This window comes from Canis lupus, chromosome 10 (genome assembly GCF_011100685.1).
Source record: "Canis lupus familiaris isolate Mischka breed German Shepherd chromosome 10, alternate assembly UU_Cfam_GSD_1.0, whole genome shotgun sequence".
Lineage (NCBI taxonomy): Eukaryota > Metazoa > Chordata > Mammalia > Carnivora > Canidae > Canis > Canis lupus.
Genome location: NC_049231.1, coordinates 18,135,727 through 18,156,076, shown reverse-complemented (window position 1 = coordinate 18,156,076; position 20,350 = coordinate 18,135,727). Strand labels below are relative to the sequence as shown.

The window sequence follows — 20,350 nt, the reverse complement described above, 5'->3', positions numbered from 1 at the left end:
CCGCCCCAGCGGGGCTCGAGGTCTCCCAGGGCAGCCCCTCCCCTCGACAGATGCGGCCCCTCCCCCGGGCCTGCGGGGCTGTCAGCCGAGCCTCAGCCTCCTCCCCCCGGGGGCACCCTCCGCCCCTCGGCTTCTCCCTCCGCCCCGACTTCCATCCAGCGCGCTGCCTCCCGGGGTCGCACCAGGCCGAAGCCAGACCAAGGCTTGGGGTGGGGGCCGGGACCACGAGGTCGCGCGGCCCCGCCTACGGCCCTGGGCACACGCCCCGCCCCCTGCCCCGCCCCAGCCCTGAGCGCTCGCCCCGCCCCCTGCCCCCGCTCCAGCCCTGAGCGCTCGCCCCGCCCCCTGCCCTGCCCCAGCCCTGAGCATTCGCCTCGCCCCCTGCCCCGCCCCGGCTCTGAGCACTCGCCCCGCCCCCTGCCCCGCCCCAGCCCTGAGCATTCGCCCCGCCCCCTGCCCCGCCCCAGCCCTGAGCGCTCGCCCCGCCCCCTGCCCCGCCCCGGCTCTGAGCACTCGCCCCGCCCCCTGCTCCGCCCCGGCTCTGAGCACTCGCCCGCCCCCTGCCCCGCCCCGGCTCTAAGCACTCGCCCCGCCCCCTGCCCCGCCCCGGCCCTGAGCACTCGCCCCGCCCCCTGCCCCGCCCCAGCCCTGAGCGCTCGCCCCGCCCCCTGCCCCGCCCCAGCCCTGAGCACTCGCCTCGCCCCCTGCCCCGCCCCGGCTCTGAGCACTCGCCCCGCCCCCTGCCCCGCCCCAGCCCTGAGCGCTCGCCCCGCCCCCTGCCCTGCCCCAGCCCTGAGCACTCGCCCGCCCCCTGCCCCGCCCCGGCTCTGAGCGCTCGCCCCGTCCCCTGCCCCGCCCCAGCCCTGAGCGCTCGCCCCGCCCCCTGCCCCGCCCCAGCCCTGAGCGCTCGCCCCGCCCCCTGCCCCGCCCCAGACCTGAGCACTCGCCCGCCCCCTGCCCCGCCCCGGCTCTAAGCACTCGCCCCGCCCCCTGCCCCGCCCCAGCCCTGAGCACTCGCCCCGCCCCTGCCCCGCCCCGACTCGCCCCGCCCCCTGCCCCGCCCCAGCCCTAGCCCTGAGCGCTCGCCCCGCCCCTGCCCCGCCCCAGACCTGAGCACTCGCCCGCCCCCTGCCCCGCCCCGGCTCTAAGCACTCGCCCCGCCCCCTGCCCCGCCCCAGCCCTGAGCACTCGCCCCGCCCCGACTCGCCCCGCCCCCTGCCCCGCCCCAGCCCTAGCCCTGAGCGCTCGCCCCGCCCCTGCCCCGCCCCAGCCCTGAGCGCTCGCCCCGCCCCCTGCCCCGCCACAGCCCTGAGCACACGCCCCGCCCCGACTCGCCCCGCCCCCTGCCCCGCCCCAGCCCTTGCCCTGAGCGCTCGCCCCGCCCCTGCCCCGCCCCAGACCTGAGCACTCGCCCGCCCCCTGCCCCGCCCCGGCTCTAAGCACTCGCCCCGCCCCCTGCCCCGCCCCAGCCCTGAGCACTCGCCCCGCCCCGACTCGCCCCGCCCCCTGCCCCGCCCCAGCCCTAGCCCTGAGCGCTCGCCCCGCCCCTGCCCCGCCCCAGCCCTGAGCGCTCGCCCCGCCCCCTGCCCCGCCACAGCCCTGAGCACACGCCCCGCCCCCGCCCCATCTGCACCCCTGGGCTATTGCTGCAGCTCTGCGCTTCCTTCCCTGCTCACCGGTCCACCGCACCCCTGCTCAGCGCTTGCCGGGGGATGGGAGCCCACCGCTTCCCAGTGCGAGCCTGCTCTGCCCCTCCTCCGCCCTGCTCCCTCCACCTCAGTTCCTGTGACTCGGGTGCCCACCATGGGGCCTTTGCACCGACTCTCTCTGCCCCCGCCCCCCCCACCCCCGCCGCTCTTCCTCCACGTGTTGTAAGCATAAATACAATTCTAAGCTTGAATTTTCCTTGATGTCAAAATGGAAAAAGACTCCCCACTCTCCCTTCTGCTAGAGCATTTCCTTAAGGAAACCAGTAAATTTTTTCCGTCCCTTTTGAGGTGGGTGTCAACTTTGTGAAAAGCTAAACCGGCCTCTGGCCAGCTTTACAAGCCAGCAATGTTCTTCTCAACAGTCTCAGAGCTAGCTCTGAAATGTAAACAGCAGGGAGGATGGACCCTCTGCCCTGTCGTGGGGTTTTCCCTTAAATGCCCAGCTCCAAGGGATCCCCGGGTGGCTCAGCAGTTTGGTGCCTGCCTTTGGCCCACGGCGGCGTGATCCTGAAGACCAGGATTGAGTCCCACGTCAGGCTCCAGGGTGGAGCCTGCTTCTCCCTCTGCCTGTGTCTCTGCCTCTCTTTCTATATATATCTATCATGAATAAATAAATAAATAAATAAATAAATAAATAAATAAATAAATCTAAAACAAAAAAATGCCCGGCTCCAGGTGATAACTAGCTGTTGCAGAAACAAATCTCTTAAATTTTCCTTCGAATAGGAGGAAGTCCACACCCTAGAGCACCCATCAGCAGGCAGGTTCACAGTGAACTGAATCCCACAGGCGCTGCTGAGTCATTTTATTTTATTTTATTTTTTTTAGAAAGTGAAAGTCTTTTTTTTTAAATTTTTTATTTATTTATGATAGTCACACACAGAGAGAGAGAGGCAGAGACATAGGCAGAGGGAGAAGCAGGCTCCATACACTGGGAGCCCGACGTGGGATTCAATCCCGGGTCTCCAGGATCGCGCCCTGGGCCAAAGGCAGGCGCCAAACCGCTGCGCCACCCAGGGATCCCTGCTGAGTCCTTTTAAATGTGCTTAAGGGACCCCTGGTAGCTCAGCGGTTGAGCCTCTGCCTTGGGCTCAGGGCGGGACCCCGGGGTCCTGGGATCCAGTCCCACACTGGGCTCCCTGCATGGGGCCTGCTTCTGCCTCTGCCTGAGTCTCTGCCTTTCTCTCTCTGTCTCTCGTGAATAAATAAATAAATACTAAAAATAAAAAATAGAACGTGTTTAATTGCTGTTTGTGGGTAGAGGGCGCGAGTCTGGATTGGGGGTTGTAAATTGGAGGCCCTCACTGGGGGTAGAAATTACTTAAAAAAACAAAGTCTTTGGGGGGAAAAGTTTTATTGTGGTAAAATATACACAAGAAAGCTTTCCACATTAACAATTTTTTAAAAAGATTTTATTTACTCATAAGACAGAGAGGTAGAGACACAGGCAGAGAGAGAAGCAGGTTCCCTGTGGGGAGCCCAATACGGGACTCGGGACTCGGGGTCACGCCCTGAGCTGAAGGCAGGTGCTCAACAGCTGAGCCACCAGGCGCCATGCAAATAGAGGTGATTTAATTCTTCCCCAATTTCAATGACTTTTGTACCTATTTTTTGTTTATTCCCCCCGGGCTAGCGCTTGCAGTACCGCGTCGCATGTTGAAAGTGGGCATCCTCGTGCTGTTCCCGGGCTTCGGGGTAAAGACTTCAATCCCTGACTGAGGAGTGAGATGTGAGCTTGTCCTATGACCTCCATCGTGTCCAGGGAGTTCCAGTCTGTTCCCAGGTTACTGAGTGTTTTTATCATGAAAAGAGGGTTGGATCTTGTCAAATGCTTTTCCTGCCTCGCCTGAGATGGCCTGTGGGGTTTTTGCCTTTACCCCATAAATGCGGCAGAGGAACCCTGCTTTCTGCAGGTGGAGCCATGCTCGCACCCACGTGGTGGACGCGCAATCCTCTCCAGTCCACTTGCCAGTGCTTTGAGGCTTCCAGCATCTATACTTACAAAGGTATTGAACTGTGGTTTTCCTATAGTGTCTTTCTGGCTTTAGAATCCCTAACGAGTTAGGAGTGTTTCCCCTTCTATTCCTGGACAGAGCTTGGGAAATTCATTCTTCTAAAAATGTTGGACAGACTTCACCAATCCTCTACTGCTGGGCTTTTCTTTCGGGGACGTTTTCCATTACTGATTCAATCTCTCGTCTTTTTGTCGATTCAGATTTTCTATTTCTTCTTGACCCAGTGTTGGTAGTTTGTGTGTTTCTGAGATTTCATCCACTGCACCGAGGTTTCCCTATTTGTTGCCATATGATTGCTTATACTAAGCTCTTGTAATCATTTCTATTTCTTTTAAAATTCTTTTTAGGGGGGTCCCTGGGTGGCTCAGCAGTTTAACGCCTGCCTTCGGCCCAGGGTGTGATCCCGGGGTCCCGGGATCGAGTCCCGCGTCGGGCTCCCCGCATGGATCCTGCTTCTCCCTCTGCCTGTGTCTCCGCCTCTGTGTCTCTCATGAATAAATAAATAAAATCTGGGATCCCTGGGTGGCGCAGCGGTTTGGCGCCTGCCTTTGGCCCAGGGCGCGATCCTGGAGACCCGGGATCGAATCCCACGTCGGGCTCCCGGTGCATGGAGCCTGCTTCTCCCTCTGCCTGTGTCTCTGTGCCTCTCTCTCTCTCTCTGTGACTATCATAAATAAATAAAAATTTAAAAATAAATAAATAAATAAAATCTTTAAAAAAATAAATAAAGCGAGTCTCTTGTACGCAGCAGGGAGTGGATGGATCATGTTTTTTTATGCTCTCTGCCAACCCCTGCCTTTTAATTGGAGAGTTTAGTCCCTTGACATTAAGGAGATTACCTTAAAGGAAGGATCGGCCTGTGTGTCTCCGGTGGCTCATCCTCCAGCTCCTCCACGACCTGACTTTTCTGGTACGGATCTCTGTAAGGCAACCATTGGATTCCCTTCTTCCTTCCTTGTGTGCGTATTTTTTTCCGGTATTTTCTCAGCAGTTTTCTTGAAAATTACAATTAAAATCTTAACATTATAACACCCCCGTTTGAAGAATACCAGTTAAGTCTCAACAGGCAGCAGCTCCCGTGTGTCTTCATCCCTCCGGCACCGCTGTCACAGATACGTCCTTATGTATTGTGTGCCTGTTGACACATTTATAATTATTGTTTCGTGCATTTGCCTTTTTAAATCATATAGGAAAAAAAAAAGAGGAGTCACAACCCCAAACGGCAGTGATGCCGGCATGTTACATTTTTCCACGTCGTGACTTTTACAGCGTCCTGTGTGTTCCTTCACGTGGCTTTGAGTTACCGGCTGGGCCCCTTCCTCTCTGCCGGGGGGGACATGCTCTAGCATTTCTCCTGCGACAGGTCTATGAGCGACCAGCTCCCGCAGATCTTATATATTGGGGAATGTCTTACTTTCCCATTTGTTTTTTGGAAGATACTTTTACTGGATAGAGAAATCTGGGTTGACAAGGTTTCTTTTTAAATCGTTCAGTGCTTTCAGGACGTCATCGCATTGCCTTCGGTCCTTCTAATGAGAGATCTGCTTAAAATCTTATTGCGGATCTCCGGTGTGCAACAAGATTCTCTCTGACCTTGGCCTTGGGCAACGTGGGTGTAACGTGTCCTACTGTGGATCTCTATCCTGCTTGGAGTTTTTTGAGACTCTTGGATATACAGATTCGTGTCATGCATCAATTGTGGGGAGTTTGGGGCTATTATTCATTCAAATATCTACGGCCGCTTCCCTCCCTTCTCCTAGGGTTCCCATGATGTGTGTGTCAGCATCCCTGGAGGCACCCCAAGGGCAGCTCTAGCTCTTCCACGTTTCCTCATTCTTCTTATTTCTGCTCCTCAAACTGGGCGATTTCAATGGCTTCATCTTCCAGTTTGCTGACGCTTTCTCCTGCATGCCCAGATCTGCTGTAGGATCCTGCCAGTGGATTCTTCATTTCAGACGTTGTACTTTTCAGCTCCAGATTTTCTATTTGGTTCCTTTTTACAATTCCTGTCTCCATCTCTCTCTTTTTAAAAAGATGTTATTTATTTATTCCTGAGACACAGAGAGAGAGGCAGAGACACAGGCAGAGGGAGAAGCAGGCTTCACACAGGTTGCCGGACATGGGACCCGATCCCGGGACCCCGGGGTCACGCCCTAAACTGCAGGCGGTGCTCACCTGCTGAGCCACCAGGCGCCCCTACTCATTATTCTGTATTCCCATCTTGACCCTCCGCCCCGGGCCGGAATCCGTGTCTGTGCTGACCCCTGAGCCAGCGGGCACCCACAGTCATGAGCAGGCAACCCTGGCCAATGGATGAACATCAACAGGCGGCTTAGACCCGACCACGTCCAAACCCCAACTGCAGCCCGGGGAGCTCGGCCCGCTGGTCATGGAGGCCCAATATTGTTCCGTCTCCCTCATACCCATGGACCCAGGACATCCCAGGGCCACTGGCCTGCCACGCCCTGCCTCTCACCCATCAGACCCCGTTGGAACCAGGCCGCTTGATGACCCTTCACCTCTGCGGTCTGCTCACACACACGCCCGTCCTTCCCGCTTGCCCTCCCAGCCTTCAGCCCCAGCCTCACGCCGACACTGGGCACCCCATACAAAGCATGTGGTTGGCCTGCTTGTGGTCGGTCTCCCCCACGCAGACATCAGCTCCGGGTAGGGTGACCAGTGGTCCCCATTTGCTGGGCTTTAGGGCTGAGACTCTGGACCCCGTCAGCCCCTCAGTCCAGGGCAGACCCCTTGGTCCTCAGCTGCAGGGTCGGTGACCTCAGCTCCAGGGTCTGGGGCTCTGGGGCACCCAGTGGGGCCTTAGCGCCTGCTTGAGGAATGTGTGGGCACACAGATGTCCCAACGGCTCCCTGCAGTTCAGCTATGAGCCCTGTGGGGCGACCTGACCACTACCTTTGGGCCTCCCCATCCTGGGGCCTGGGTTTATCAGGCGTGGCCTGAGTGGACATGGGATTTCCCGCTAGGCCGGGGGTCAGTGTTACCAGGGCGGGCCTGCCGGGCGCGGGCAATGCGTGTGCTCTAAGACCTTGGCGCGGAGGTCGGGTCGCTGAGCACCACCGCCACTTGGTGGCAGCACACACGTAGACAGCTGGGAGGCTGGCACCCACGCGTGCCCCTCCTCACCCATTCCCTGCAGCCCTGAGCCTCCTTGAGAGGAACCCAGTCATGGCCTCTGCTTGGGCCTCAGTTCCCCCATGTGGGGGAGGCCAGGGCTGCAGCAAGTCTTGAGGCGCCCACACCTGGTCAGCTCCCGCATCCGCTCCCTGCTCCACCTCCAGGCAGGCAGGGATTTCCAGGGGTAGCCCTGGGTCAGAGCCGGGGTCTGTCTGCATGGCCAAGGGGCTCCCGGATGGTCCAGGTGAGGAGAGCAGGAACTCAGGACAGGGGCAGCCCAGCCACAGCCGGCTCGTGGGTCCCCCACCCCTCCTGGGCCTTGATGGGGAGGGAGCACCACCAGAGGACCCCTGGCCCCCAGGCCACAGCCTGCCAGCCCCTAAACCCTGACCCGGTGGGAGTGGGGGGCGGCGACCCGAGGCTGGGCCTCCCTGACCACCACCCCCCGCAGGGTCCCATCCCTCTTTCAGCTCCTGGCTTGGCTTGGCTTGGCCTCAGGCAGCCACCTTATGGGGACCCTGGAGGGGAGCTTCCCACACGTGGCCTGGGCAGGCCATGGGCTACAGCGTTTCCAGCCTATGGGGTGACCTCGGGGGCGGCCTGGGGGCTCGTGCGTGGTGGGGGTGCTGGCAGGGTCCACCTGCCGTCTGTGGTCCCACCCTCGCCTCCGGAGGCAATCCCACCCGGCCCCAGGATCCTCCCTGCCCACCCACGTGCCCAAGGGGCTGCTTGCCCTGCGGACCCCATCTCTGTCTTCAAGGCAAGAGGCGAGCTTGGCGGACACGTGTTTACTGAGTGTGGGGTGCGTACTGGCTTTGTGGGGGCAGCAGCCCCATTACGGGGGCGGGAGGACAGCGCAGCCAGGCCACAGGCTAGGAGGGCATTTGCAGCACCGCCGACCATCGGGGGCAGCCCAGGGCCTGTCCCTGCCGTCTGTGGGTTGGGCGGGGGATGCCAGAGTCCGATGATGGAGCTTGGGAGGGGCAGCCGGAGGCCCTCAGAAGCCAGCGTGAGACTTCCACGGGGCACATCCGACAGCCCAGTGGCCGGTGGGTGGCCCCTGGCCTGGGGCGTGGAAGTCCGTCGGGCCTGAAAGGCCTCCGTCTGGCTCAAAGTCCCGTGGCTCGGGCCCCACGGCCTGGGTGCGGGTGAGGCACCTTTGGGCTCCGAGGCCAGAGGCTCTGGGGCCCAGGCGCTGCCCCCCCGCCCCCCAGCGCTCAGCTGGGCACTCACTCGTGCCACACGCAGCTCCTGGCCTCAGTCTGCTGTCCCCTGGCTGGCAGCTGGAAAGAGAGGAACGGGGCCTCGGTCATCCACCCCAGGCTTGTGGGGCCCCGCTCCCCCACCATGCGCAGGAGGAAGGAGAGGCCTGGGCCCTTCCAGGCTGCCCAGCCCTGCGGAGCCCATGCAGGCCTGGACCCCGACCACTCCCTCTGACCCTGCCCCCCCACCCCCGTGTGGCCTGGAGGCTCCGGCAGTGCTGGGGGTCCACTCCCAGGTCACCCGGCCCACAGGCAGTGGAGTCCTGTCCAGACACAGGCTCCCAGAGGTGACTGTCGCCCCTTCGGCCCGTGATCAGCTGGAGGCGACCTTGCTAGGGAACGGGACCCAGACTTGGGGTGGGGAGGAGGTGGAGGACACGGGTCTGAGAGACGCCCCGGGCTCTAGGGCATTTCCAGTGGGGCAGGGGCAGGCCTGGGGCTGCCCTGGGGGCAAGCCCCCCTTCCCGTCCCCTCTCACCTCCAGGGCTCCCGCAGTCCCCTGTCCCTGCAGCAGCCGCGCGGGCAATGTCTGCTCCCCACCTACATCCCACGGCCCTTGAGAGGACCTCCAGGCAAGGCCACCCGAGCCACACCCAGGACCCACAGGGTCAGCCTGGTCTCCTAAGCCCGAGCTCCAGCAGTCTGGGTGTCGGTGGCTTGGGTGGGTGAAGGTGGGCTGAGGGACATCCCGGGTTCCTGGACACTTGGCACCAGAGCCCCAGTCAGGGGTGGTGGGCACTCAGGGAGGAGGAAGTGGCTCCCCTGGTGCAGCAACACGGGCTGTGGGTGCTGGGGATGGGCCTCCGGGGTCCTTGATGTCCCAAGGCAGGGGTGGGGCCAGGCCCCTGTTTCTATGTGGCTGCCTTCACCCTGGCTCCGAAGCCAGGCCTGACTTCAGGGTAAATGGCCCTCCGTCCCCCAGCAATGCCCAGTCTCCCGTGTGGTGCCCACACCCCGTCCTCAGAATGGGAGACAGGCTCCAGGCTCAGCCCGTGGGTGTTCACTCCCCCTGCACCCCTGGGGCCCAGGACCCAGTGGGGTCACTCACGGCACCGAAGGTCACACAGCTGCTGGGGGGCAGAGAAGAGCATGTCGGTCCTCCGGCCCTGTAGGCGGGCCGGCTCAGTCAACACCACTGGGTGTTGCTCCCCCCACCCTCGCCCGCAGCATCCCCTGAGAGACAGGGCACCCCCAGGAGCTCTGGGGGAGGATATCCCAGGGGCTTCATGATGGGAAACAGGTCTGGGGCTGCAGTGGGTGGGCAGGGCTGGGCAAGGCAGTACCACCCACCTGGATGCAGGTGTTGGGAACACAAGCCTCGTCCCTGGGAACGTCTACGAAGGCGACCGCAGGGCCTGCCATGAAGTCACCCTGGTGAGGAGGGGGCAGGTCAACAGCAGTGGGGGGAGGACTGGCCCTGCACTCTGCACCCCTGCACCCCAGGGGGCCTCCAGGGCCTGACTCAGGGCTTTGTGGGAGGTCGAGGCCTGCAGGAGACCCCAGGGGTCAGCCCCCACCCAGGCCGGCTCACTGAGGCTGGAGGGAGGGCGGTTGCCCAGAGTGCAGGGCGGCAGGCAGGGGGCCACATCTTCCTCTGCTGACACAGGTACACCTGGAAGTGGGCGGCCTCGGGCGAGAAGAAGGTGACCCGGAGGTGGCCCTGAGAGGCTGCTGGCTGGACGGTCATCTTCCAGGCTGTGGGGTAGAGGTTTGAGGCCTGGGACCACCCCCTTCCCACCCTCCGTCCCAGGGACCCGAGAGGCCTCAGGGGAGCAGAGGAAAGGGCATTATTTGCTGCGTCCACACGGCGGGGCGGCCTCCGTGCCTCCCACGCAGAGCTCACCTTGGAAGCGTTGCCCTTTGAAAGGGCACCTCACCCAGAAGCCCCGGCTGGTGGAGAACTGCGGAGAGGTCGGGAGGCATGAGGCTGTTGCAGTGGGTGCGGGGGTGGGGGGAAGCTGGGGGCTGGGATCGATCCTGGGCTCCACCCTCGGACCAGGATGGGGGCAGAGGGGTCACTGGAGGGCTGGGCTGCAGGGCGGGGCAGGGTGTGGGACTGTGTGGCTGCAGGCCCCCGGTGCCCCAGAGCCCCCTGCCTGCCCCTCCTTACGAGCTGGTCATGCCCCGGGTGGGCTGTGGCCTGGCCCACTCACCTTGAGGCAGAGCTGGGGCTGCGTGTCCACCCGCGGGTACTGCACCTGCGGGGCGCTCAGGTCAGGCCCGTGGCCACGCCCACCCCACCCCACCTGCTGGGTACTCACCCTGCCTTCGGCTGCTCGGCCTGAGTGCTCCAGGTGGTGGCAGAGTGCCCCCGGCCCGGGGCGCCAGCACAGGCTCACGTGGCCACTCACGGGACAGGCAGGCTCCCAGCTCAGGGCCTGGGCCCCCGGGTGGTAGTGGACGGCGTCCCACAGTGCCTCTGTGTCTGCGGGGACCCCCCCCCGGGCCCCCCCCCAGGGCTCAGGTCAGCTCAGGTCACCTGCCTCGGATGCAGTTCCCCTGCGGCTCTCAGGGCCGGGACCCCACGAGCCACTCTCAAGATGACCGGGCTCCTCCGGGGGAGCCAGGCCGCAGCCAGTGCCTCCCGGGAACTGGGCACACGCTTGTGCACACACGCGGCTCTGCAGACTCTGCCCCTGGAAGGACCGGCCGGGACACGCCTCCGGCTGCGCGCTCACCGGGGCAGGCTCGGGGGCTGCCCGAAGGGTTCACCCCTGTGTCCCCGGGCTGCCGCCGGCCCCCGTCCCTCCCCCTGGTCCACACCACAGGACACTTGCCATCCTCGAAGGGACAGGCCTGCATCCGCACGGCGTCAGGGGTCGCAGACCAGCCCTGCGGAGGGGCCGGGGTCAGCGCAGGCCGTGCCCCTCCCTCCGAGTCCTCCCCGGAGCCAAGGCCACAGTCACTGACCTCAAGGCACAAGCAGGGCAGCTCTCGGCTGTAGGGCAGAGAGACGGTGCGGGAGAGCCGGTTGGCTGTCACCTGCGGGGCAGGGGGGGCTTAGGGGCTGGGGCTACGGGGCGGGGCGGGGCACGGGGGCGTGGTCGCTGGCGGGGCGGCCCAAGGGCGTGGTCGTGGGCGGGGCACGGGGCGTGGTCGTGGGCGGGGCTTGCCCCCGGGGCGTGGTCATGGGCGGGGCTAGCCCCAGGGCGTGGTCACAGGGAAGGGCTGGGCCGGGGGCGAGATCACGCGGCTGGGCTGGGCCCAGGGGCGTGGTCATGGGGCAGGGGAGGGCGGGGCGGGGGCCTGGGGGCGTGGTCGGGAGTAGGGGTTCTGGGCCAGGTGGGGTCCGGGGCTTGGGCCTGGGCTCACTCGCGCCGGGGCTCCCACGTCCTCACAGGTGAACCACTTGAGGCAGAGGCGGACGTAGTAGTCGGAGCCCGCGGGGGCCTCGGGCGCCTGGACCAGAACCACCTTGCGGTCGCGGTCCACCCGGTAAGAGAACTTCTTGGCTAGAAGGGCGGCAAGTGGGGGCCACGCCGGGACTAGGGGTCACTGGACAGAGGTCGACACCTGTCCTGAGAGCCTCGAAGTGCGGACCCCTGCCAGGCCCCGGCAGCTGGGAGTCGCCCACCTGAGGCCCCTCCCGATTTCCCCGGTGGGGGGCCCCAGATGCCCGGCCCCCAGCAACCTGAGGGTGTCCCCGGGGCTGCGGGGCCGCGTCCCACCCGAGGAGGGTCTCACCGGAGCAGCCGGGCAGGTTCCTCCCCACGTCCTGGTCTCCACAGTCTGCAAATGGCACAGGGGTGGTGGGCCTGGCCCTCGGTGCCCAGCGGCTGGCCCCCTAGTTGGGCCTCAGCCTCGGGGGTTTGCAAAGTCTGTCCTCTTCCGGGGCCTGTGACCTCAGTGAAGCTGCTCAGCACGTTCCCTCCCCCTGCCCAGCGTGTCCCTAGAAGCCCACGGCAGCTGGGCCCGGGCCGCCCGGGCGCCCACCTTCCACGTGGTACTGCCGGTCCAGCTGGATCCCACAGAAGTGGGGGACTGTCCTCAGGGTGACGTAGAGGCTCTGAGCCACACCCACTTCGAAGCAGTCAAAATGCACCTGGAGCTGGGCATGTACAGGTGAGAGCCAGGTGGACCTGGGGCTCTAGCTACCCCTCCCTGGCCAGTCAGCTCCCCCTCAAGGCTGGAACCCAGGACAAGGGGTCGCCAGTCCCGGGGCTTGGGTGGGTCGGGTGTCCAGGAGCAGCCAGGGGACAGCTGCTCCTGCCTGGCAAAGGCCTTGGGCTGGGCCAGCAGGTCTGGGTCAGGCCCTGGCCTCACCTGCCGCCCCACCTGCAGTCGGCGGGAGGCTCTGGAGACCCGCACACTTTGACACCGTGTCTCCTGGGTGTCGACATTCATGGAGCAGGCCTCCAGGCCCCGAAGGCCCTCTGGCGGAAGGGAGGGGCCGTGCAGGCCTGGTCAGACCAGGGCCTCGAATCCTCTCCGTGAAGGGCAGGTAGTGGGGATCTCTGAGCCGCCCTGCCCCTCGGATTGTTGTGGAGTCAAAGCAGCCTGAGCCCCCCGGCCCCTCCCTGGGTGATCCCACCGTCACACGGGGCTGCCTCTCACCATGCAGCGTCAGGGAGGCCTGGACGTGCAGGACCAGGGAGCAGTCATCGTGGGGGGCGCACTTCATGGCAGTGGACAGCGTCAGGGCCTCCAGGACCGACGGGGACAGGGACCTGGGGGCTTGCCGGCAGAAGCTGTTAAAGATGTTCCCTGGGGAGAAGAGGAGGGGGTGAGTGCCCGGGGCTCCCCAGGGCCCGGGGAGGCTTTGTGGGTGGCTCAGCCAGTGGCAAGGCTCAGGGACAGCCTGTCCGGGGAGGGGGCCCACTGTCTTGCCCCAGTGCAGCCAGAGAACTGGCCCCTAGTGAACAGTGGACCTACCCCTGAGCCGGCTGTCTACTGGGCGCCAGGAGAGGCCAGGGTGGGCAGGAGGCTACACCTCAACGTAGGAGCTGCTGCCCCATCTGGCCGGCACAGGTGCAGTGGAGCCCACCTTCTGCTAAGCTGGCCACCCCCTTGCCTGTGTTAAAGCTGGGCAACGGAACAGGCCTGCTGGGGGCATGGGGTCATGACCCCCCGTTCACAGGTCAGCAGGTACACTGGCCCCGAGGCCTTGGTGCAGCCGGGGTCTCAAGTCCAGGCACTAGGGCTGAGCAGAGTTGTGGCCTTCGCTTTACTGGGGACTGTGGGGTTAATTCCCCCTGAGCCGTGGAGCCCTGGGGAGGCCACAGCCGGCGGCCCAGGTACCCTCCTGCACAGGTGGTGGCTCCTCTGCAGGTGTGAGGGACAGCAGTCAGGCCTGGTGTTGGGGGCGGTGGAGGAAGTAACCCCCACGTGGGACCGTGTGTCCAGGAAGAGGAAGGTGTGTGTGCTCAGTGAGTGCTTCGGGGACCAGAACTCCCAGGGGCCCTCAAGGCAGACCCTCGGAGATATGTCAGGAAGATCTCGCTGGGGCTGGACCTCGGGTAAGTGCTGGCACCACAGGAGAGGGACCCACCGCTAACCCTCAAGTGAAGGGGGAGCAGAGGGAGCTGGCACTGAAGGCGCCTGTGCAGTGAGACTACGGCGGTGGAATCGGAATCCAGCCGGCTGGGAGGCCCCCGCCCTGGGGAGCTGACGCAGGACCTGGAGGTGCACAGCAGGGCCCCTCATCCCACCCGGCCTGGGGCCGCAGGTGGCTTCTGCTCTGGGAGCTCCTCCAGCCACATGTGGGCAGGTGGGCTGTGGAGGAGGTTTCAGGAAGGGGAGGATGGTGACGCCCTCAAGGAGACCAGGGCTGAACCCCACAAACTAACGTGTTGCTGTCTGCAGGGGGCGGAGGGGGGGCAAGGGGAGCCCACTTCCAGCCTGAGCCTAGGAAAAGTCGAGAGCCTGGGGGGACCAGAGTGCTGGGGTGTGCAGGACAGAGCGTGAGACAGGGGAGTCCTGGACTACACTCCCTGCACGTCCACGCTGTGTGTACGCGTGCGCACACGCACACACATGAGGGAAGCAGCCCAGGGGACCCGAGGACAGCGGCCTGCACTCACGCGGGGCGGCGTCCCTGCTCCCTCCCAGCCAGGCCTCCCCCCGCCACCCGCAGGCAACTCTTCTGCAGGAGTCTGGCCTCTGCCTTGACAGCTACAGCAGCAGATTAGCATCAGCCTGAGTTCTGCTCTCATCCCGCCCAGCACGCCTTAAAAGCAAGACCCCAAAAAGTTTAAGCTCTGCCCAAGTAACTTAACTGTCTTCCAGGAGAGCCTCAAAGAATAAATATTCCTCATAGGAATAAAACCACATATCCAGCACACAACAGGGGACAATTCACAATGTCTGCCGGCCAAAGAAAATTACAAGCCGTGCAAAGAAATCGGGAAAATACAATGAGGAGAAGAATCGATTAATTGAAATGGGTGCAGGTTTTAGAATTGGCAAGTCAAGAACATGAAAGTCATTATTACAGCTGTTTTCCAAATGTTCGAACAGTTCATTATAAAGATGGCAGATTAGACAGGGAGACAGAGCTCAAACCCAAGTTCTAGAAAAAAATGTAACATCTGAGATGAAAAAATACATCAGATAGGATTAACAGCAGATTAGGTGTTTAGAAAAAGTTTGGGGAGCTTGACATAGCTGCGGACAGTCTCCAACAGTAAACGGAAGGAGCTAGTGGTGGCGATGATGTGATAACAGAAGCAGAAGCCGCACAACTGCAGTGACGCAGCGAGCGTCTGGAGGGTCCCCGGAGGAATGGGGGGAGTGAGAAAGAAAACACGAAGAAACAGGTATCTCCCCGACTTGATGAAAACATAAACTCACTGATCCAAGAAGTCGGTGAGCGCTAGTATAAGAGAGACGAAAAAAGTATGAGGCACACCCCCATGAATTCTCTGGGAGCCAGTGGCACAGAGAGCAGGGTGGGAGCCCCCCGCCCCCCGAGGAAGAAGACACACGTGTGTACAAAGATCGACGAGGGTAAGCACAGCAGCAAGCTCCTTGCGTGAGCCAAGCCCGCCCTGCCTGTGGACCCCCGGAGAGCTTGGGAAACACGGGCTCCGTGGATTTCCTTAGCGTAGAGAAGCTGAAAGATTCCTCTTCAGAAGACCCAAACTACCAAGAAAATAAGAAATATTAGTCCCTTGGGTAGGAAGGGAAATGGTACCAAATGGAATAAAGAACACCAGAAAGGACAACCACGTGGCAGATACACAAGGTATTTTCTCATTATTTATATCCATTTAGGGACCTCTGGGGGGCTCAGCGGTTTAGCGCCTGCCTTCAGCCCAGGGCCTGATCCTGGAGATCCGGGATCGAGTCCTGCGTTGGGCTCCCTGCATGAAGCCTACTTCTCCTTCTGCCTGTGTCTCTGCCTCTCCTCTCTCTCTGTGTCTCTCATGAATACATAAATTAAATCTTAAAAAAAAAATCCATTTAAAGGAGGATTGACTGTTTACACAAACAATAATAGTAATGCGCTATGGAGTCTAGAACACGCATAGAAGGGAAGGGTGTGACTACAACACAAACGCCTAGGCTGGGTGGCGAGAGCGGGGCTGGCTCAGCCCGTTGGGCCTCTGACTCTTGGTTTCTACTCAGGTCTGATCTCGGGGTCGTGGGATCGTGGGATGGAGCCCCGCGTCCTTGGGATCCATGCACTGTGGGGAGTCTGTTTGAGAGTCTTGCTCTCTGCCCCTACTTGCTTTCTCTCTCTCTGTCTCTCTCTCTCTCAAGATATTAAATAAATCTTTAAAAAAATAAAATTTTTATTTTATTTATTTATTTTTTAAAAAGATTTTTTTTTTTTAATTTATCCATTCATGATAGACACAGAGAGAGAGAGAGGCAGAGACACAGGAGGAGGGAGAAGCAGGCTCCATGCCAGGAGCCCGACGTGGGACTCGATCCTGGGACCCCAGGATTGCGCCCTGGGCCGAAGGCAGGCACCAAACTGCCGAGCCACCCAGGGATTCCCCCAAAATAAAAATTTTAAAACACAAATGGATGGTAGAGATGGAGCTGCCCTCTGGGAAAGATGCTTAGGCTCTCCCTGAAGCGGTGCATCTTCACTTGGAGGGAGAATATAATGAGTTAAAGATACACATTATAAACACCAAAACAAAAAACAAAAACAAAAAAACCCCAACCACCCACCAAAGCAATCACAGTAACAAAGAGTTTGAACTCTTAAGTCAATGAAGGAGGCAGAATGAGATCACACACACAGAAATAAGAACCCACATGAAGGCAGAAGAAAAAGTTAACGAAGAAGAGATGGAACAAATAAGTAGGAAGATGATTAATCAAAACCTAACCATCTCAATGATCATAGGAAATGTAAATGTTAAATACCATAGTTAGGCAAAGGCAAAGGTTTTCAGATTGTATAAAAAAGCAAGACACAACTATAAGCTGCTTATAAGAAACACACTTTAAGTGGGAAGACAAAGACACAAATGCAAAAAGGCCCGGCACACTAGCACTAATCAAAAGGAAGTTGGAGGGATCCTTGAGTGGCGCAGCGGTTTAGCGCCTGCCTTTGGCCCAGGGCGCGATCCTGGAGACCTGGGATCGAATCCCACATCGGGCTCCCGGTGCATGGAGCCTGCTTCTCCCTCTGCCTGTGTCTTTGCCTCTCTCTCTCTCTCTCTGTGTGTGACTATCATAAATAAATAAATAATTAAAAAAAAAAGACAAAAGGAAGACGGAATAGTTGGGACCAGACAGCATGGATTTCACGGCAGAGAATATTAGCAGAGACAAGAATATTCATTTCAGAGTAACAGAGGGAGCGATCCACCAGGAGGACGTAACAAGCGTAAGTTGATATTATGCTCTTAAATTCAGAGTTTCATAGGAGATGAAACAAAACATCCCTACAAAGGGGGGATAGGCAAACCCACAATTATAGTTGATTGCAACCATCTTCCCTCTCTACTTGACGGATCAAGTAGGCAGAAAACCAGAAGGAACCGGGTGGCGTTGTGTGACACAACCTGCCGGCTCGACTGGATCGGCGTCTATGGAACACCCCCTCCAACAACAGTAGAATCTGCGTGTTTTTCAAGTGTACATGGAACATTTATCAAGAGAAACTATGTGGCTCATAAAACAGTCTCGATAAATTTAAAAGGATTCCGATCAAGCAAATGATCTTCTCTGATCAAAATGGAATTAAATTAGAGATCAAATAAATGTTTCAAGGGGCACCTGGTGGCTCAGTCAGTTAAGCATCTGACTCTTGGTTTCGGTTCAGGTCATGATGTCCAAGTCCTGGGATGGAGCCCCGCGTCGGGCTGTGCACTCAGCGCGGAGTTGACTTGAGAGTCTCTCCCTCCCTCCCACCCACTCATTCTCTCTCTCTCTCTTCATCTAAAATAAATAAATTAATTTAAAAAATATTTCTGGGGCAGCCCCGGTGGCGCAGCGGTTTAGCGCCACCTGCAGCCCAGGGCGTGATCCTGGAGACCCTGGATCGAGTCCCATGTCAGGCTCTCTGGATGGAGCCTGCTTCTCCCTCTGCCTGTATCTCTGCCTCTCTCTCTCTCTGCATCTCTATGAATAAATAAATAAAATCTTAAAAAAAATATATATATATATATTTCTGGAAAACCTCCCAATATTTGGAAATTAAACAATATACTTCTAAATAACCCTTGGGGCAGAGAAGATATGAAAAGGGAATTTAGAAAAGATAACATAGAAAAGCATTTGGATGCTGCCAAAGCACTATTTGGAGGGGTGGGGAATTTGTATCACTAAACTACATTTAGGGGGGAAAAATCTCAAATTAGTGACCTCGGCTTCCACCTCAAGTAACTAGAGATAGAAGAGTAAATGCAGACGCTTATATTAATGCTAAGTTATATGTCAATTAAATCTCAAACTGAAGAAGGGTAACAAAACCCAAAGTAATCAGAAGGAAAAAAAAATAAAGATCAGAGTGGAAACCAGTGAAATAGGAAACAGAAAAATAGAGAAAAGTCAATGAAAACATATGTTTAAGAAAGAAATACTGTCAGTTGTACATGGATTCTTCCAGAAAACTGATGAGGAGGGAATAGTTCGGAACTCATTCTCTGATATCAAAACCTAACCAAAACATTACAAGAAAACTATAGATATCTCATGGCCGTAGAGCAGAACTCTAAACAAAATTTTAGTAAATGGAATCCAACAACATATAAAGGGTAGCACATAACTACCAAGTATGATGGTCCTAGGAATACAAGATTGGCTTAATGTTAGAAGATCAATCAGTATAATTAATTGTGTTAACAAATTTTGGAAAGCACATGTGATCATCTCAATAGTCATAGCAGAATTATTTTGGAAAATCCAGTATCTATTCCTAATAAAAACTCAGCAAACAAGGAACGTAAGGAAATGTTCTCAATCTAATGATGACCATCTGTGGGAAACTTACAGTTAATATTATGTTTTCCCGTTGAAAGAAGGATTGTTTTCCCCAAAGATCAGGAACAAGACCTGGATCCCTGCTCTGAGCACTTCTACTCAACGTTGTATTAGAGATCCTACTTAATGCAATAAGGCAAGAAAAGAAACTTCCTTTTCAGTTTGGAAAGAAGTAAAGCGGTCTTCATTCATGGATGACATAGCTGTCTCTGTAAAAATCTAATCTACAGAAAAGATACTAGAAGTAATGAGTGAGTTTGGCAAATTGCAAGAATCAAGGTCAATATACAAAAACACACCGTATTTCTGTGTGCTAGCAAAGAACAATAGCCAATTGAAATTTTTAAAAATACCATTTACATTTGCTAAATGTAATACATAAAACTATGAAATACTTACAGACAAATCTGACAAGAGATGTACAAAATCTATGTCCTGAAAACTACACAACATGGCTGAGGGAAATTAAAGAAAATCAAATAAATGGAGAAGTACACTGTGTTCATGGGGCAGAAGACTCAAAATTGCTAAGATGTCAATTCTCCCCAAATCGATCCATAGATTCAATGAACTTTTGATCAAAATCCTTTTTGTAGAAGACCTCTTTCCGCCCCCAGAAACTGGCAAGCTAATTCTAAAATTTACTTGGGAATGCAATAATTCTAGAATAGCCAAATCATCTTTGTTAAAAAAACAAATCTGAAGACCAACACTGCCTAATTTCAGGACTTATAAGTAATCAATTAGGGATTAGGACAGTGGGGTATTGGCATTAAGTGGATGGAACAGAAGAGAGTCCCCACATAGACACACCCATGTGTGGACGGGGGACTCGTGGCAAACATCCTGGGCAGCCCAGTGGGAGAGGGACGGTCTTTACAACGAATGTGCTCGGTCGACTGGATGTCCGTAAGCAAACAAACAAGCAAGAACTTTAATCCAAACCTTGTACCACACACGAGGTCACACCAGACAGACTGTTGATTTAACTATAACATCTAAAACTACGACACTTTTAAAAGAAAACATAGTAAAAAAAATATCTTTGTGACCTTGAGTTAGGCAAAGATTTCTTAACTACAACACAGAATCAAGGCGGTAGATGAAAAAATCGATAAACTGGACTTCATAAAAATGTATCTCTGAGAGACACCAGTAAGAGCATGAAGAGACAAGTCACAGGCTGAGGGAAATGCTTGCAGATCACGTATCTGGGAAGGAACTGGTCTTCAGCACATGGAAAGACCTTCCCAAATTGAATAATACGGACACCAACAGCCCAGCAAGGAAGATGCAAACAGGTTCTTCACCCCGAGGACAGAGCGGCCCCTGAGCACGTGGGGAGGCGCTCACCGGCAGCAGACACTAGGAGACGCGCATTTAGCCCGCAAGGGCCGTGGTATATGTGAGGGCGGCAGACGGGCCGGGGCCGCCGCTCCCTGTGCAGGTGCAGGTGCAGGTGCAGGTGCCTACGAACGCGCACCCGCAGACGCTGCTACTGGGAGGGTCCGAGGGCCCACCGCGTCCTTGGAAGTGAGAGCTCCACTGCCGTGTGATGCAGCCATTCCGAGCCTCCACACTGACCCACGAGTGATGACAAAAACACAATGTTGATTGTGATTTAATTGTTAGTACCCCCAACCCAGATGTCCGTCAACAGGTGGATGGTGGGCAGACTGTGCACAGCCATGAAGTGGAATGGGCTTTTTTTTTTTTAAAGATTTTATTTATTTATTCATGAGAGACACAGAGAGAAGCAGAGACACAGGTGGAGGGAGAAGCAGGCTCCCTGCAAGGAGCCTGACGCGGGACTCGATCCTGAGGCCCTGGGATCACACCCTGGGCC

At 57.9% G+C, this 20,350-nt stretch overlaps 1 protein-coding gene across 6 annotated transcripts in view; it reads right to left on the bottom strand.

The window, feature by feature from the left end:
* Positions 1-7,640: 7,640 nt before the first annotated feature.
* Positions 7,641-20,350, bottom strand: part of IL17REL (interleukin 17 receptor E like) — a 28,622-nt gene continuing 15,912 nt past the window's right edge. For 3 of the 6 annotated variants that reach the window (XM_038550174.1, XM_038550178.1, XM_038550177.1), the window contains exons 3-15: positions 12,676-12,825; positions 12,385-12,494; positions 12,055-12,169; positions 11,806-11,850; positions 11,434-11,573; positions 11,032-11,103; positions 10,899-10,953; positions 10,275-10,546; positions 9,965-10,022; positions 9,653-9,816; positions 9,412-9,492; positions 9,170-9,227; positions 7,641-8,142 (exon numbers count right to left, since the gene is read on the bottom strand). In XM_038550174.1, coding sequence (XP_038406102.1) covers positions 8,117-8,142; positions 9,170-9,227; positions 9,412-9,492; positions 9,653-9,816; positions 9,965-10,022; positions 10,275-10,546; positions 10,899-10,953; positions 11,032-11,103; positions 11,434-11,573; positions 11,806-11,850; positions 12,055-12,169; positions 12,385-12,494; positions 12,676-12,825 — 1,346 coding nt within the window. In that variant the 3' untranslated portion in view covers positions 7,641-8,116. Of the gene's footprint in view, positions 8,143-9,169; positions 9,228-9,411; positions 9,493-9,652; positions 9,817-9,964; positions 10,023-10,274; positions 10,547-10,898; positions 10,954-11,031; positions 11,104-11,433; positions 11,574-11,805; positions 11,851-12,054; positions 12,170-12,384; positions 12,495-12,675; positions 12,826-20,350 lie in introns of those variants that run through there. The other 3 variants (XM_038550175.1, XM_038550176.1, XM_038550179.1) reach the window with 3 other exon arrangements.